This window comes from Hemiscyllium ocellatum, chromosome 15 (genome assembly GCF_020745735.1).
Source record: "Hemiscyllium ocellatum isolate sHemOce1 chromosome 15, sHemOce1.pat.X.cur, whole genome shotgun sequence".
NCBI lineage: Eukaryota > Metazoa > Chordata > Chondrichthyes > Orectolobiformes > Hemiscylliidae > Hemiscyllium > Hemiscyllium ocellatum.
The window spans coordinates 2,206,158-2,224,256 of record NC_083415.1 but is presented as its reverse complement, the minus strand read 5'-3'; the positions used below and the strand labels follow the sequence as shown (position 1 = coordinate 2,224,256).

The 18,099-nt window shown below is 40.1% G+C and overlaps 1 protein-coding gene across 1 annotated transcript in view; it reads right to left on the bottom strand.

Moving 5' to 3' along the window:
* Positions 1-18,099, bottom strand: part of spo11 (SPO11 initiator of meiotic double stranded breaks) — a 76,207-nt gene that overhangs the window by 15,835 nt on the left and 42,273 nt on the right. The window contains exons 6-9 of the mRNA XM_060835928.1: positions 15,768-15,854; positions 13,930-13,966; positions 8,569-8,678; positions 2,547-2,646 (exon numbers count right to left, since the gene is read on the bottom strand). Coding sequence (XP_060691911.1) covers positions 2,547-2,646; positions 8,569-8,678; positions 13,930-13,966; positions 15,768-15,854 — 334 coding nt within the window. The remainder of the gene's footprint in view (positions 1-2,546; positions 2,647-8,568; positions 8,679-13,929; positions 13,967-15,767; positions 15,855-18,099) is intronic.

Below are 18,099 nucleotides of genomic sequence, written 5' to 3'. Positions count from 1 at the left end.
GCCACATCATAAGCCAATCAAGCAATTAACAGGCCATTGGCAGGTTTTTCCCAAGATGAGGACCACAGGGATGGAAAGTCCTGCCTACAGAGAGTTGAGGGTCAGAGATTAGCAGCGCTTTTGTTCAGCAAAGGCACCAAAGGCAATGGCAACTGTTGGAAGGCTGGGAACACGGAGAGACTGAGACTGACACAAGTGATGACAGGAGGGGTTTGATGGGTAGAGGGTGCAGAGAAGGGGTGGAAGGGGTTGGTAGCGAGGGGAGGTGTTTTGATCTCAGAGGCCACAAGCAATATGCCCATGGGTCAACCCCAACAAATTTAATTGGGGTGGATGGCTGGATCCACATCTCCAACCTTCCTGACTCCAATTTCGCCATGGGGGAAAAGTATAAAATACTGTCTGCTAACTCTCCTTTCTTCATCATAGACAGTGAGTATTTCCAAAATATTCTATTTTAGTTCAGATTTTTAGCATTCATAGCACCTGTACTTTTTCTAGTTACAAACTATTTGCTCAAGTAACATATTGATTTGTGCATTTATGTCAGACCACAATTTCTTTGGCCCCTAGATGACAAACAGGTGGTGGGAGTACTGGCATACATCAGGGGCACAGTTCCTGCTGCCCACCCATTCTCTGCTCCAGCAGTCGCAGATCTTCTAATAATGTTAGGAGACTGCTTAGGAGACTGGGGCAGCATGGTGGCTCAGTGGTTAGCACTACTGCCTCACAGCGCCAGGGACCCAGGTTTCAATTCCAGCCTCAGGAGACTGTCTGAATGGAGTTTGCACATTCTCCCAGTGTGTGCGGGTTTGCTCCAGTTTCCTCCCACAGTCCAAAGATGTGCAGGTGATTTGGCCATGCTAAATTGCACCATAGTGATGGTGCACTGAATTGAACTAGCCATACAGATACACAGTGATTGCAAGAATTACTCAATGATTGGGATTACTGCAGCAAGAAACTCATCACCTGATCCCACCAGAGCCTGTCCACCATCTATAAGGTATAAGTCAGGAGTGTGATTGAATACTCTGCATTTGCCTGGATGAGTGCAAATCCCATAACATTTAAGAAGCTTGACACCACCCAGGACAAAGCAGCCAGATTTTTTAATTGAATTCAAACTTCCCCATCTGCTATGGCAGGATTTGAACTGGAACATTATCTGAGATTATGGATTACAAGTGCAGTTTTCATATCAATAGACCATTGCCTCCTGCAAATCATTGTACCCTTTTAACAATGTCAATAAATCAGTGATGGGGCATTGAAACAACCGAGACCCAGAATTTTGTTTGTATTGCATTAAAAATACTGTTACGATGATAGCTCAAACATTAACTGATAATACCATCAGTTGGACATATAAATCTATCTTAAACCATTCTGAAAAGAATATTTTGCAAAGTAAAGAACACTGGCTATTGCAGCAAAAATTATACATTCAAACAGAAGACAAGCTGAAGTTGATTGGAGTCACCAAGTCGAAATTTTTATAGAGATCACATGAATTGGTTTGAGGGGGGTAAAATACATTGGTTTTGAACTCGGGCAGTCAAAAAGAACCTGCCACAGTAGTGAAAGCCCTCACCCTATCCTTTCTTTTCTCTGAATCCCCTCATTTAAGTTTCAGTTAAAAACCCTACTGCATCTTCATTACCACAGATGGAGGGTTCTTTAAGGTTCTGAATCTACAACATTATCTTCAGGAAATGGGATTCATTACATCATAATAGATCCATGAGGAAACTCACCGCCAAACAGCAATGACTGCTGACCAGCAGTTTGGATAATCTGTGAATAAGTATTGTTTTCTCAACTTCACTGTTACTTTGCCAAAGTACTTCAAGGTAACGCTCAGCAGAAATTTTCATTTTTTTAAAAATCTCAGGATTGGAAGTGGTTTTTGTGTGTATTTGTCTGTTACTTTTCAAGAAGTGTAGTTGAGTGTATTCGCACATTTTAGTAGTTCTGTTAATAGTCTTTACTTAAGTAAGTTATTTTTGTAATAAATCAGTTCTTTATTAATTTAAGAAACTTGGCTCATTGTTCCTGATCCTGAGTCATATACTATCTAATAATTGGCAATGTCACCCTCTTGTCAAAATCCAAACTTTGTTGTGGCTTGTAGAGTAGAACAATGAAAGGAATCCATTCACCCTCTCTCATCTAGGCTGCAGAAGTTCAAAAATGTGACAGAAAATTATCCCCAAGCTGGTTAAGGTGTAGCACAATTTAATTTTTTTCAGGAATCCTTGGAAAGCTTTAGATTTAGCATCTAGGCAACTCTGTGGGATATATTGTGCCCAAATGTGTGATTAATGCCCTGAGCGAACATTCCCTCAACCAAACCCGTAATGCCTTTCCCTGCCTCCCATCACACTCTTATACCTGTGAACCCCCTGGGAAATCCTGGCCCAGCCAATCTGTCATGACTCAATATCTTTAGGTGAGCAGGAGAGATAGCTGGAGTAAAGCGTCTGAAAAATAACTAACTGAATTATGTTAAATCTGGCTTCTTACTCTGAGACAATAATTACCATGTGGGTCAGCATCCACAAGGGCAAAAGCTGGGATGTGCAGAATGTCCCACAGTTTCCGGACCATCAGTCTGGTGCTTAGATCTGGTACTCCCTTCCCCTGAAAATCAGCCGTGATAATAGAATGTTAAAAACACAAAAACATACAAATACATCTCATTGATGAATTTGGCTAACATTTTGCAAATAATTTATTTGCCATTATTCTTTCTGATGAATTGATTATGATACACCAAACTCTCATTTTGTTTTCTTTGTTTTCATTAATGCTACGGATTGAATACTGAGGAATTAAATGCTGCCCTAGTAATGTTAGCATCAAAAATGTAACACATGTTATCTTACATGTAACACAGCCTAATAATAAGTTCCCGTGCACTTGACAAAAACACTATTGGGAATTTACCAAATGAACGTTCCAAATCATCAAACTACATCACAGAATTGTTACGGTGCAGAGGGCCCATCATGTCTGCACTGGCTCTCTGAGCATTTTGACTTTGTGCCAAACTCCCACCTTTTCCCCATAAGCCTGCACATCATTTATATTTAAATGCTCTCAAGTGCTTCAATTTACCTCCTCACCTCACATTTGCTTTTTTTGCAAAACAATTTAAAACCATGCCCTCTGGTTTTCGATCTTTTACATGTGAGAATAGTTTCTTCTTGTCTACTCTGTTCAAACACCTCATGACTTTGCAAATTTCTAGCAAACATTCCCACAGCTTTCTCCTCGGAGGAAAACTGTACCAATTTCTCCAAACATTCCTCATAACTGAAGTTTCCTATCCTCAGAACCATTCTTGTAAACCTCTTCTGCACTTTCTCCAATCCATTTAACATTCTTCCTAAAATGTCGCACTTAGAACTGTAAACAATATTCTGAGATCTAAACAGTGTCTTATACAGGGTCAGCATAACCTTCCTTCTCTCATAGCCTTTGCCCCTATTAAAAAGCATATGAAACTCTGTTTTATTAACATCTCTCTCTACCTGTTCTGCCAACATTAATGATTTATGAACATGTACATCAGGGTCTTTATGGCCCTGCATACCTCATTAAAATACCTCTTTATTTTGTACTGTGGGCGGCATAGTGGTTAGCACTGCTGCCTCACAGCGCCAGAGACCCGGGTTCAATTCCCATCTCAGGCGACTCTCTGTGTGGAGTTTGCACATTCTCCCCGTGTCTGCGTGGGTTTCCTCCGGGTACTCCGGTTTCCTCCCACAATCCAAAAATGTGCAGGTCAGGTGAATTGGCCATGCTAAATTGCCCGTAGTGTTAGATGTAGGGGAATGGGTCTGGGTGGGTTGCGCTTCGGTGGGTCGGTGTGGACTTGTTGGGCCGGTGTGGACTTGTTGGGCCGAAAGGCCTGTTTCCACACTGTAAGTAATCTAGTCTCTATATTTTCTTAGTATTAAAGAGTATCTCCTCACACTTCATCTGTCACCTATGTCTCTGTCAATGTCTATTGTGTGCTCCTAACATTTTATGACTGTTACAAGTTTTGTGTCATCTGTGAGCTGTGGAATTGTCCCGTGCTCACCAGATCTAAATTGTTCATATATCAAGAAAATGGAGACCCTGGATCTAATCCCGGAGGAATTCCACTACAAACTCTCCGGCCTGAAAAAAGTCCATTAACCATTACTCTCTATTTCCTATTCCACAGCTAATTTTGTATTTATATTGGTCCGACAGTATTCCATGAATCACCATGTTCTTTACAAGCCTGTTGTGTAGCACTGTATCAAAAGCCATTTGGAAGTCCATGCACTATCAACCTTTTTTACATCTTGAGAAAACTCCAGAAAATTAATTTGATGTGATTTTTTCTTAACAAATCTATATTGGGTTTTCTGAAATAACACACCATGTGACTACTAACTCTATCCCAAATGATTAATTTTCCTCACCACCAAAGTACTGGTCTGTACTTAATGAGCTTCTCTTTAAAATCTTTTTAGAAGAAGGGTGTAATGCTCTACCTGGGAAAATCAGAACAAATCTAACCTCAATAATTACCATCTCATCAACTTAGTTTCAATCATTAGTGCTCACTAATTACTCACTTATTGATGCTTAACTTGCATTTCAGCAGAATCACTCAGTACACATTGCAGCCTTGATCCAATATTTACTAATAATTGAATTCCAGAGGTAATGACTGCCCTTACTGTGCAAGCAGCATTTGACCCTGTGTGGCTCCAAGGAGTCTAAGGTTGAAGTTATTACATGTTAGTGACAGGCTTTAGGATGTCACACACTGCTTAGTGATTAAGAGTATACAAAGAGTAAGTAAAAACTCTAGAAATACAAATGACAATTTCTGAAATAAAGGCCAACAAGGTGATTTTAAAAAGAATCCCAAGTATTTGGAACAGTATTTTGTAGGATCTTGAATGATGTGTTATGGCAGGAGTCGTGGCAGAACCATGCAAGAAGTCTGATGAGATCTATCTTGTGTTTGGAGGAACTCTCTGCATCTTTTATGTATTCACGGTGGTGCCAAGGGTTGGGGCGGTTGACAGTGAGTGAGGGAAATTGTGGCAGGCAATAATGAGAGTGGTAGAACATGAAAATTGGTGTGTGTGTGCAGGAACAGAGAAAGACTGAGCATAAGACATGGAAGAGAAAATGTTGGCATTTACACTGGAGGAGTGCTGAAGGCCATTGATCTCCTTCCAACATTTCAATGCATTCCTGTGGACAGCTGAGACTGCATTGACCTGACTGGCAACCTCTGACAAAGCTGACATGGTTTGGAGGAAAAGCATGGTCTGTCTCTCTACCCTGTTTAACAGGAAGGGGAAGAAAATATTAAGAATGCAGCATAAATTAGCCACTGAGTAATAATGGTCAAAACTTAAGGCTGTTTATCCAAATGCATACAGCATTTGTAACAAGATAGATCAGACAATGCACAGATAAAAGTAAATGAATTTGCATTGAATTTGATAGCTATTAAGAAGCGGTGACCAAGACTAGAAACTCAATCTTCAGTGATACTTGATGCTCCAGAAGAATTGGAAAAATGAAAAGTAGGTGAGGTAACTTTGTTAATGGCTCTAGCCATGACCTCTGGCCTAGGACAAGCTCTTTGCTTTAGTACTGTGCTCCTCGTCCTTTGTAATCTGGCCACTCGTACCCACTGTAGCATGTATAAATGCACTGATGTTTGGTCAAATGTTTATCTCAGGTTGCTTGTGAAATCGGGCTGTGGGATGATTGTCTTCTGTTAAAAAGAGCTGAAAATGTGTTGCTGGTTAAAGCACAGCAGGTCAGGCAGCATCCAAGGAACAGGAAATTCGACGTTTCAGGCAAAAGCCCTTCGTCAGTCCTGATGAAGGGCTTTTACCCGAAACGTCGAATTTCCTGTTCCTTGGATGCTGCCTGACCTGCTACGCTTTAACCAGCAACACATTTTCAGCTCTGATTGCCAGCATCTGCAGACCTCGCTTTTTACTCTTCTGTTAAAAAGAACAAATTGAAGCAATAAGATTGCTTTGAATGATCATCCAAGATGGACCCCATCTTGCCCTTTGACAAGACAGTATTAAACAATTTGAGATCACAAATCTCTTGAAGGAATGAGTGATGATACAAGAATAGAAGACTATAAAGACATAACATTTTGACTTACAAACATATTAATCAATAGCATCAGTAGGCCATTCCACTCCTTGGCCCTGCTCCACCCTTCAATAAGATCATGTCTGATCTGACTGGAGCTTCAAATACATATTCATACCAACTCCTGATAAGCTTTCACCCCCTTGTTTAACATGCAGCTATCCACCTCTGCATTAGAAATATTCAAGGGATCTGCTTCCAACACCTTTTCAGGGAGAGGGGCAAATACTTACAATGTCACAAAGAAGTAATATTAACTACGTATTTCTTTTAAAGGACTGCCCCCGATTTCTAAACAGTGACACAACTGCCATAAGAGGAAATAAAATCTGGTAGATGTGAAGAAGTAATGTTTTAATTAAATTGCCTCTCACTCTTCTAAACTCCAGTGGATACAATCCCAGCCTGTCCAACCTTTCCTCAAAAGAAAATATCTCCATTGCATGTATTAGTCTAGTCAACTGCCTCCAATCCTTTCGTAAATAAGGTGACTAACACTATACATACTACTGTAGATGTGGTCTTACCAGTACCCTGTACAGCTGAAGCAAAACAATCTTACTTTTGCATTCAATACCTCACATGATAAAGTGCAACATCTATTTGCTTTTCCAATTACTTGCTGTAACTACATAACAACCTCTATAATTCACACAAAGACTCCCAGATCCTTTGCAATTTCTTGCCATTTTGATAATATGCTTCTTTATCAATCTTCCTGCCAAAATAGACAACTTCACATTTTCATGACAGTAACACGCGCGAAAACCTGTTCAAATACAGGTACCACATAATGGCTTAGATATTCTGATCAGGATGGAAACCGATTTTCGACCCTGATCTGACTAAATAATGCCTACTTACCTACAGATGACTTGTGAGCTGGGAATTTCTGAACATAGGCCTCCTGTTACAAATGTACTCAGGAGTACAAAAGTGAAGAAAATCTTTAAACCATGCTCCTTTATGCGCTGTCAATGTGTGCTGTTTTTGCGATTTACATGTCCTAAAGCACAGCCAGCCATTTTGACAGTGCCTGTAAATGGTGATAATATAAGGCAAGTGAAGGATTTGTGTTTAAGATGGAATGAGGGGAGTGGGGTGCCAGGTGAGTCAGAGAGCAGTGTGCCAGCTAGCCAGGGAACTAGAGTACTAAGTGAGTGAAGTAGATTGGCCAAGTGGGTCAGGAGGTAAATGCCAAGAAGATAAGTTGCCAGGCTGGGATGCCAGCTGGGTGAGGGGGTAGGGTGCCAGATGAATTGAATGCTAATCGGATGGGATGCCAGTTAAGTGAATGTGAGTTTAGAGGTGCTGTGCCATGTCAGCTTGTGTCAGACTGGGGTTGCCTCAGGGAAGAGAAGTGTTGGCACTATGGTCAGGCCAATGAGGATGTCAAGTCAGGCTGGGTTGGTGAGGAAAGTGAGTGTGTGTGTGTGTGTGTAGGTATGGAATTGGGGACTGTCAAGTTAATCCAGGTGGGGAATAGCTTCTAATGGGAGAGGGGATGGTCATATTCATGAGACCAGCTTGTTGAGGGGTCTGGGGGCATTTCACCTGGGAAAATTGGGGTGTGTGGTGGTGTTACTCAGGAATGAGAGTAAGTTTTCCAACTTACCTTTGGCCCTGGGTAACAAAAATGAATCACATCCTTCCAAAATTTATGACTACTTCAATTCTACACACAGGAGGAATGCCTATTGGAAGTTTCAATGTGCTGGGCAATTATCATAGAGTCTGCTGTGTCAAGAATTCTGCAACATACCAATGTAAAACTCAGCCTGCACTGCTCCAATGACTACCTGACCATCTTAATATCTGCACCAACTTATTTTTAAGTGTGGCACCCATACAGATACTTTTTGTTGATTAAATGCAAATTTGAGGCAGCCTCTTAACATTTTTTGCTTTATTTTAGGAAGGACAAAATAGAGTTAGACCAACCAGATTCAAAAAGGAATCTCAGATAACCGTTCCTGCCAAACACTAGCACAGCTATACCCAGTTAAGAGATGCAAAGGATGCACAAGATAATTTCCTTCCATGCTTACTTCTACTTTCTATTCAGTACATTGCATTTCCTCCTGTCTCTCTCTTTCTTTATGCAGAAAGGACTCATTTGAGGAAAATAGATGAGTCATTTCTCAATCTTCCCAAGCTTTCTTAGCACTTTAAGTGACTCACAATTGCAATTACAAGAGTTCATTTGCAATAACTGATTCCGTTATTTCTTTTGGATGGTCTGGTCTGCAGAGATTAAAATGCACATTTTAGTATAGTTTAAACAAACAGTTAAATAAAAAGCAAATGAGCATCCTTAAAAATCTCAAAAACATGAATCACAGAGTGCTGAAACAACTGCCAAATTTATTGTGAATAAAGGACACTTACAGTTATAATAATACATGGGAACAATTTGGTGCAAAAGTCATCGTCCAATAACCTCTGGAAGGTGGCATCTTTTTCAACTACAAGCACAAATTTAGCAGCAGATTTTATATCTTTAAATTTAAGGTGAATTAACAGACAAATTATTCTTAGGCAGTATTAGTAAATGAATCCTACAATTCCTGTCTTAAAACAGAACGATACAGCACAGGAACAGGCCCTTCAGCCCTCCAAACCTGTGCTGCCACATTTTGTCCTTGCATATTAAAACTGTCTGCACTTACAGGAGCCGTATCCCTCTATTCCCTTCCTATTCATGGATTTGTCCAGGTACTTCTTGAATGCTGCAACTGTGTCTGCTTCCACCACTGCCTCTGCCAGCACATTCCAGGCACTCACCACCCTTTATGTGAAAAAGTCTTTTCAACTTCCCTCGTTGTACTTTGAATCTGTATCCCCAAGTAATTGTCCCCTCCACCCTGGGAAAAAAGCCTCATACTTTCCACTCTAATCATGCCATTCACAATCTTATAAACTTCTATCAGGTAGCCCCTCAACCTCCCGCATTCCAGTGCAAACAAACCCAGTCTATCCAACCTTATTTTACAGCTGAAATCGCCCACACCAGGCAACATCCTGGTAAACCTTTTCCGTACCCTCTCCAAAGCATCCACATCCTTTTGGTAGTGTGGTGATCAGAACTATATACAATATTCCAAGTGTGGCCTAAAGTTCAATAAGCTGCAGCATAAATGGTCTATCCTTATACTCAATGCCGATTCCAATGAAGGCAAGCATGCCATAAGCTTTTTCTTACTACGTTATCTACCTGTGCTGCCACCTTCAGTGATCCGTGGACCTGCACACCACGTCTCTCTGCATATAATACTCCTAAGGGTTCTACCATTCACTGTATTATTTCTTCCTGTACTTCATCTTCCAAAACGCATCACCTCACATTTGTCTGGATTAAACTCCATCTGCCATTTTTTTCTGCCTATGCCACCAACTGATCAAAATCCTATTGTATCCTCTGACAATCCTCCTCATTATTCGCAGTTCCGTCATCTGCGAACATACTAATTAGACCAGCTACGTTTTCCTCCAAAACATTTATGTAGATCACAAACAGCACAGGTCCAAGCACTGATCCCTAGAGAGCACTACTAGTCACAGCCCTCCATTCCCCTTTCCATTGTACCCTGTGACTAAGCCAATTCTGTATCCACCTTGCCAACGCATTCCTGAAACCATGTGATTTCACCTTTTGTATCAGTCTGCCATGAAGGACCTTGTCAAATACTTACTGAAGTCCACGTAGACAACATGAACTGCTTTTCCCTAATCTTCACCACCTCCTCAAAAAATCCAATCGGCATGACCTCCCCTGCACAAAACCATGCTGTTTATCACTAATCAGTCTATTTGCTTCAAATGCTTATGGATCTTGTTAATGAGAATCTTTTCCAATAATTTCCCTCCCTCCAACGTGAGGCTCACAGGCCTGTAATTTCCTGGATTATCCCGGTCACCCTGTTAAAACTGTGGGAAATTAGCTATTCTCCAGTCCTCTAGGGCCTCACCTGTGGCCAAGGAAGATACAAAGGTGTCTGTCAATGCTCCAGCAATTTTCTCTTCTGCCTCCCTCAATATTCTGGAATAGATCTCATCAGGACCTAGGGACTTATCTATCTTAATACCTTTTAAGATGCACAATACCTCTTCTTTTTTAATAGTAACTTGGCTTAGAAATTTGACACTCCATTCCTTGATCACCCTCTTCCCAATTCCTTCTCTTTGATAAATACAGATTCAAAGTATTCGTTGTTGTGGTTCTGTTCGCCGAGCTGGAAGTTTTTGCTGCAAACGTTTCGTTCCCTGGCTAGGGAACATCATCAGTGCTATTGGAGCCTCCTGTGAAGCGCTGCTTTGATGTTTCTTCCGGTATTTATAGTGGTTTGTTCTTGCCGCTTCCGGGTGTCAGTTTCAGCTGTAGTAGTTTGTATGTGGGGTCCAGGTCGATGTGTCTGTTGATGGATGTTCTTGCCGCTTCCGGGTGTCAGTTTCAGCTGTAGTGGTTTGTATATGGGGTCCAGGTCCATGTGTCTGTTAATGGAGTTTGTGGATGAATGCCATGCCTCTAGGAATTCCCTGGCTGTTCTCTGTCTGGCTTGTCCTATGATGGTAGTGTTTTCCCAGTCAAATTCATGTTCCTGGTTGTCTGAGTGTATGGCTACTAGGGATAGCTGGTCATGTCGTTTTGTGGCTAGCTGATGTTCATGGATGCGGATTGTTAGCTGTCTTCCTGTTTGTCCTATATAGTGTTTTGTGCAGTCCTTGCATGGTATTTTGTAAACTACGTTAGTTTGGCTCGTGCTGGCTATTGGGTCCTTTGTTCTAGTGAGTTGTTGTCTGAGTGTGGAAGTTGGCTTGTGTGCTGTTATGAGTCCTACAAACAACTGGTATATACAAAAAGTGGTATATACAAACCACTACAGCTGAAACTGACACCCGGAAGCGGCAAGAACATCCATCAACAGACACATTGACCTGGACCCCACATGCAAACTACTACAGCTGAAACTGACACCCGGAAGCGGCAAGAACAAACCACTATAAATACCGGAAGAAACATCAAAGCAGCGCTTCACAGGAGGCTCCAACAGCACTGATGATGTTCCCTAGCCAGGGAACGAAACGTTTGCAGCAAAAACTTCCAGCTCGGCGAACAGAACTACAACAACGGACACCCGAGCTACAAATCTTCAACCAGACTTCAAAGTATTCGTTTAAGACCTCACCTACCTCTCTGGCTCCACACAAGGATTCCTTCCTTTGTCCTTGAGTGAGCCAACCCTTTCCCTGGCTACCCTCTTGCTTTTTAACTATGTATAAAAAACCTTGGGAATTTCCTTAATCCTGTCTGCTAATGCCTTTTCATGACACCTTTTAGTTCTTTTAATTCCTTGCTTAAGTTCTTTCCTACTTTCCTCGTATATTTCAAAACCTTTGTTAGTTCCCATCCTCTTCGACCTTACGTATGCTTCTTTTGTCATTTGGACTGTTGCAAAATGGGCATGTGTAAAATTGGGGAAAACATTGCATTGTCCATTTAAAAGAGGGTGTTTTCTCGGTACTGAGAGTTAAAACGCATATCTGAAAACAGTTTAAAGTGCAGGTGCACAGAAAGCACCCGAACTGAAACATTTTGTATTGAACAGCCAAGCAGCATTCTTACCAAGACAAGGCCTTCTAAATTTAGCCAATGAATTTAGATCAAGCCCTTAGATATTAAAATACAACTAAATTTAAATATGATGGGTTTGATTATCTAGAACAAATCTGATTGTAAAGAAAATAATCATGGGTACAAAAGATTAGAGCATTTGGAAAATTAGAGTGAACTGCCATCTAAATAGTAAATATCTGGCTCTCACAGAAATCTTTAAGCTCTCTGATTAAAAACCATCCAAACACCTCTACAGCACTCTTAGCTAATATTCCTGACACACGAATTTGACCAAGAGAGGTGTTTCAGACATCAGAATTTGACAAAGAAAGATGCTCCTGGTGGAGGATCAGCAGAGAGCATTCTGAAAGATGTTTCCTACCTGCAAATTTTAACAAATAAATTCTATTGACTTGTATTTTATTGGAAGGATAGGATTTTGTTTTATTAGGGAATTGTTACTTAGAGGAGAACTAGTCGGTTTGTTAGTAGTTCTGTTAAATTGTTCATTAATAGTGAATTAGATAAAAGAATTGTGGCATGTTTATTGTAGCGTGAATGAAACAGATTGATACGCTAGAACAGGTTGATGTTAGGAAGGAGGATGTGCTGAAAATTTTGGAAAACATTAGATAAATCCCTTGGGCCAGACGGGATATACCCTAAGTTACTACGAAGAGAGGGAAGTGATTGCTGCGCCTTTGATGATGATCTTTGCATCCTCACTGTCCACTGGAGTTGTACCAGATAATTGGAGGATGACAAATGTTATTCCCTTGTTTAAGAAAAGGAGTAGGGATAATCCTGAGAATTTCAGACCAGTCAGTCTTACATCAGTGTTGGGCAAAGTATTGGAGAGGATTCTGAGACACAGGATTTACAATTACTTGGAAAACCATAGTTTGATTAAAGATAGTCAGCATGGCTTTCAGAGGGGCTGGTCATGCCTCACAAACCTTATTGAATTCATTGAGGATGTGACAAAACACGTTGAAGGTAGAGCAGTGGATATGATATACATGGATTTTAGCAAAGCATTTGTTAAAGATCCCCATGGGAGGCTTATTCAGAAAGTAAGGAGGCATGGGATATAAGAAAACTGTCCATGTGGATACAGAATTAGCTGGTCCATAGGTGGTGGTAAATGGAAAGTATTCAGCCTGGAGCTCGGTGACCAGTGGTGTTCCGTAGGGAGCAGTTCTGGAACCTCTACTCTTTGTGATTTTTGATGAGGAAGGGGAATGATGGCTTAGTAAGTTTGCTGATAACACGAAGGTTGGTGGAGTTGTGGATAGTTGGAGGCTGTTGTAGGTTGCAACGAGAAGGGCCTGTACTGTGCTGTACTGTTCTATGCTTTCTGAAATAATCTCATTTCATTTATCCACCTCTGTGTATAACAGATTACGAGGCGAGGTATTCCTTTTGGGTGTTTAGGTTTTGAGCTCTCAGAGGGGCGTCATAAAATCCCTGGTCATCCAAGGATCTTCTGTTGTAGCATTCAATTAAAATCAATATGTTAGCATCTACATTACAGTTGAGTACAGAATATTACAATACTGATATATAAGATTGCTGAGACTTTGATTTCAAGGACAGGACGTACTAGATTATTGATACCATATGAATAGCCCTTAGGCTATGCATTTATGCCCTTCTATTGATCGTTCTTTTTTGCACATTTTTCTTCATCTTCTCTTTCCCTATTTATTTTCTCTTCATTTAATTATATCTTAATTGGCTTTCCATCCCTGCTTCTCTTTTGTTCCTGATTTCACTCTTCATTACTATTATGTTTACTTGTTATACAGCACCTCTATTCTTCCTTATTAAAGTTAATGCCTACATTGAGACAATGCATGAAAGAATTTCATTTGAGATATTTATATATGGGACAAAAAGGCAAAATGTTGAATTCATATTTATTTTTAGAAAGTAGATGCATCAATATTACAATATGTAATAAATCACCTGTGATCACACTAAACTGATAAATCAATAATCAGTTTATAATTTTGTCGACTCAGTGGACAAATCACTATGTAATATCCTCTGCTAAGGCAGTAAATGAATCAAGTTGTCACCATGAACACTTAATATTAATAGTTTATCTTGATTATTAGTAATAAAAAGGATACTTTGTATCCCATCCACGTTGGATGGCACAAGAACAGCCTGTTAAGTTAAAGGAAAAGAAACATTAATTAATTTTAAAAACATCATTCCTCCGTATTATTTCATTATTTCCTATGTTTTAGAATATTTCCAATGTCCCTATTTGAAGGCCAACATTATGCTTTCAGTGATACAACCAATGTTGGACAGCCTCTCTCCAGTCACTATTGCTCTCTGCTCCCATTGCTCCCTGGTCATAGATAAATACGGCGTGGAAACAGACCTTTCGATCCAACTCGTCCATGCCAACCACATGTCCTACATTAATCTAGTCCCATTTGCCAGCTCCGGGCTCATATCCCTCTCAACCCTTCCCATTCATATACCCATCCAGATGCCTTTTAAATGTTATAACTTTATCCAGTAACTGATTTAGTCAAATTAGATCAAGTGATTTACTGTTGGAAAAGGAACTTCTTCAGCAAAGTTGATCAACAAACTATAAATATTTGACATTCTAAAAAACATACCATACACGTATCAACTAAATGAAAAAAAAAGTTACTTTATCTGTAGATATTCATTTTGTGGAGTGGGAGAGGGAACAATTTGACCAATAATTGTTAGTACTTGAGGGAAAAGGAATGAAGAAGGCAATGTTCAGGTTGCTTCAGGTAACAATCATCGCTGGGTATCACTGAACACAGGCAGTTGTCAATGGACTTGTTGCAGACAGTTTGTTCAGGAATCATTGAATATACAGAAGCATTTCAGGAAAACATTCTTTTATTTTTAGGTCTCATGCTAAACTCTTCAAACGAGTTTTCCCAGAATGACAGAACATGACCTGGATAGCTTCTCTCTCTCGGCACAGTCTACCCTACTAAATACTAGACAATGTTCAAATTAAAGCCATAAACTCAGACATGTGACTCCACTAAATTTAGCGCTTCTGAATACACAGCTATTTGTTTAGCTTAATTCATGTGATTTCTAATAAGTGGTTCTAAAAAGAAAACACGTCCCACTCTCCTTTACATGACCTTTTTAAAAAAATTCCAGGTATCTCTTCTCCCTATGTACAACTGAATACCTCTTTAAAAAAAACTTGATAGAGAAGCATCTTCATAACAGGTTTGAGCTTTTTAGTCAAGTGGTCTTCTGTGGTTTCCTACCTGAGATCCTATCCTTAATTCTATTAGGGAAGTGTTGAATAATCACCCATGCTGCATGTATCCTTGCATGACATCGCACGGTACTTTGATAGTAACATTATATATTTATTAAAACGTGACATAATGCGCACTGTATTTGCAGTTCTGTGCTACTTCAAGGTATCTCAATGACAGCAACATAGCTCAGTCTGAGTACAATTTGTCCTTTTGAGTGTCAAGCAGTCTACAAATGTGAATTTTTATCTAAGGGTTAACATGATGGTAGAAAAAACATAAGATTACAAACAAGCTTGGGTATAAAACAGATAGAGGGAAATCCATTTATAATCAGGCCATAAGGCACAGCATTTAAATTTTTCTTCTTAGCTCCTGAATTGGTGTCCTTTATTGTCATTAAAACAATTTTACTACAATACACATTTTTGCAGCATAGGAACTGTTACAATACAAGTATAATGAACAATTGTTTAAGTGACCTACATAATGATCAGATCTTTTTACGGAAGGTATTTGCACATTCCGATATTACAGCATTTGGAGGCAGAGTGAATAGGCAGCAGGTTTTTGCTTTCCATCACTTTTACACGTTCATATGCTTATTTGTTGATTTTCAGTATCTTGTTTTGCTTTTTTTTGATAAAATCTTTAGTTAATTTGAACGTTTCTTAAATAAACTTGGTACATACAGTAGAATTGCAAGCACAGTTCACTCTGTTGCCATCTTCCTCTGTATAGCATAGATCACCCGCAATGCAGCCTTTAGACGTAGAAAGCTATAATAAAACAAAAAGAACTTTTCTGAAACAAATTCTTACATTTATACAGCATTTTCCATGACTTCAGGTTGTTCCAAAGTATTTTACAGTCAACAAAGTACTTTTGAAGAAGAGTCAGGTGCCGCAGGTAACACGATAACCAAAATATACATGAAGGTCCTACAAATAGCAATGTGACAATCACCAAATAATCTGCTTTAAAAACCCTTTAGAAAAATTCCCACCTTCATTATCCAATGATTTGAGTCAAAAAGCCATCTGTAAGCAGTATAGTTATGGAGTATATATTTGCATCAGCGTATTTTATTAATTAAACTGGGAGGGTAGACGAACTCGGGGCATGGTCAGGAACATGGGATATAATAACAATTACAGAGATGTGGCATAGAGATGGACAGGACTGGCAGCTTCATGTTCCAGGATACAAATGCTACAGGAAGGATAGAAAGAAGCAAGAGAGGAGGGGGAGTTGCATTTCTGAGAAGGGATAACATTACGCTGTACTGAACGAGGATATTCCCGGGAATACGTCTAAGGAAGTTATTTGGGTGGAACTGAAAAATAAGAAAGGAATGATTACCCGATTGGGATTGTACTATAGACACTCTAATAGTCAGCAGGAAATTGAGAAACAAATTTGTTGGGAGATCTCAGTTATCTCTAAGAATAATAGGGTGGTTATGGTAAGGTATTTCAACTTTCCAAACATAGACTGGGACTGCAATAATGTTAAAGGTTTAGATGGAGAGGAATTTGTTAAGTGCGTATAAAGACAATTTTCTGATTCAGTAGGTGGACATACTTAGGAGAGAAGGTACAAAGCCTGACCTACTCTTGGGAAATAAGGCAGGGCGTGTCAGTGGGAGAGCACTTTGGGGCCAGCGACCATAGTTCTAGTAGTTTTAAAGTAGAGATGGAAAAGGATAGACCAGATCTAAACGTTAAAGCTCTAAATTGGAGAAAAGCCAATTTTGACGATATTAGGCAAGAACTTTCAAATGTTGATGGGGGGGGGGGTGGTGGTGGTGTTTGCAAGTACAGGGGCAGCTGAAAAATGGGAAGCCATCAAAAATGAGACTATCAAGAGTCCAGGGACCGTATATTCCTGTTAGGGTGAAAGGCAAGGCTGTTAGGTGCAGGGAATGCTGAATGATTAGAGAAATTGAGGTTTTGCTTAAGAAAAAGAAGGAAGCAAATGTCAGTCAGCAGTGATCAAGTGAATCCTTAGAAAAGTATAAAGCAAGTAGAAAGAATGCTTAAGAGGGAAATCAGAAGGGCAAAAATGGGACATGAGATAGCTTTGGCAAATAAAGTTAAGGAGAATCCAAAGTGAATTTATAAATACGTTAAGGACAAAAGAGTAACGAAGGAGAGAACAGGACCCTTCAAAGATCAGCAAGGCGGCTTTTGTGTGGAATTGCAGGAGACGGGGGAAAGTATGAAATGGGTATTTTGCATCAGTGTTTACTGTGGATGAGGACATGGAAGATAGAGAATGTAGGGGAAATAGATGGTGACATCTTGAAAAATGCCCATATTGCAGAGGTAGTAGTGCTTAAAACACAAAGATGGATAACTCCCCAGGATCTGATCAGGTGTACCCTTGAACTCTGTGGGAAGCTGGGATGTGATTGCTGTGCCCCTTGCTGAGATATTTGTATCTTCGATAGGAACAGGTGAAGTGGAGGTTGGCTAACGTGGTGCCACTATTTAAGAAGGGTGGTAAGGACATGGCAGGGAACGATAGACCATTGAGTCTGACCTCAGTGGTGGGCAAATTGTTGGAAGGAATCCTGAGAGACAGGGCTTGCATGTATTTGGAAGGCAAGGACTGATTAGGGATAGTCAATGTGGCTTTGAGGAAGTAACAAAGAGGATTGATGAGGGCAGAGCGTTAGATGTAATCTATATGGACTTCAGTAAGGTATTCGACAAGGTCCCCCATAGGAGACTGATTAGCAAGGTTAGATCTCACGGAATACAGGGAGAACGAGCCATTTGGATACAGAACTGGCTCAAAGGTAGAAGACACAGAGTGATGGTAGAGGGTTGTTTTTCAGACTGGAGGCCTGTGATCAGTGGAGTGCCGCAAGGATCGGTGCTGGGTCCTCTACTTTTTGTTATTTACACGAATGATTTGGATGTGAACATATGAGGTAGAACATAGAACATAGAACAATACAGCACAGAACAGGCCCTTCGGCCCACGATGTTGTGCCGAACATCTATCCTAGATTAAGCA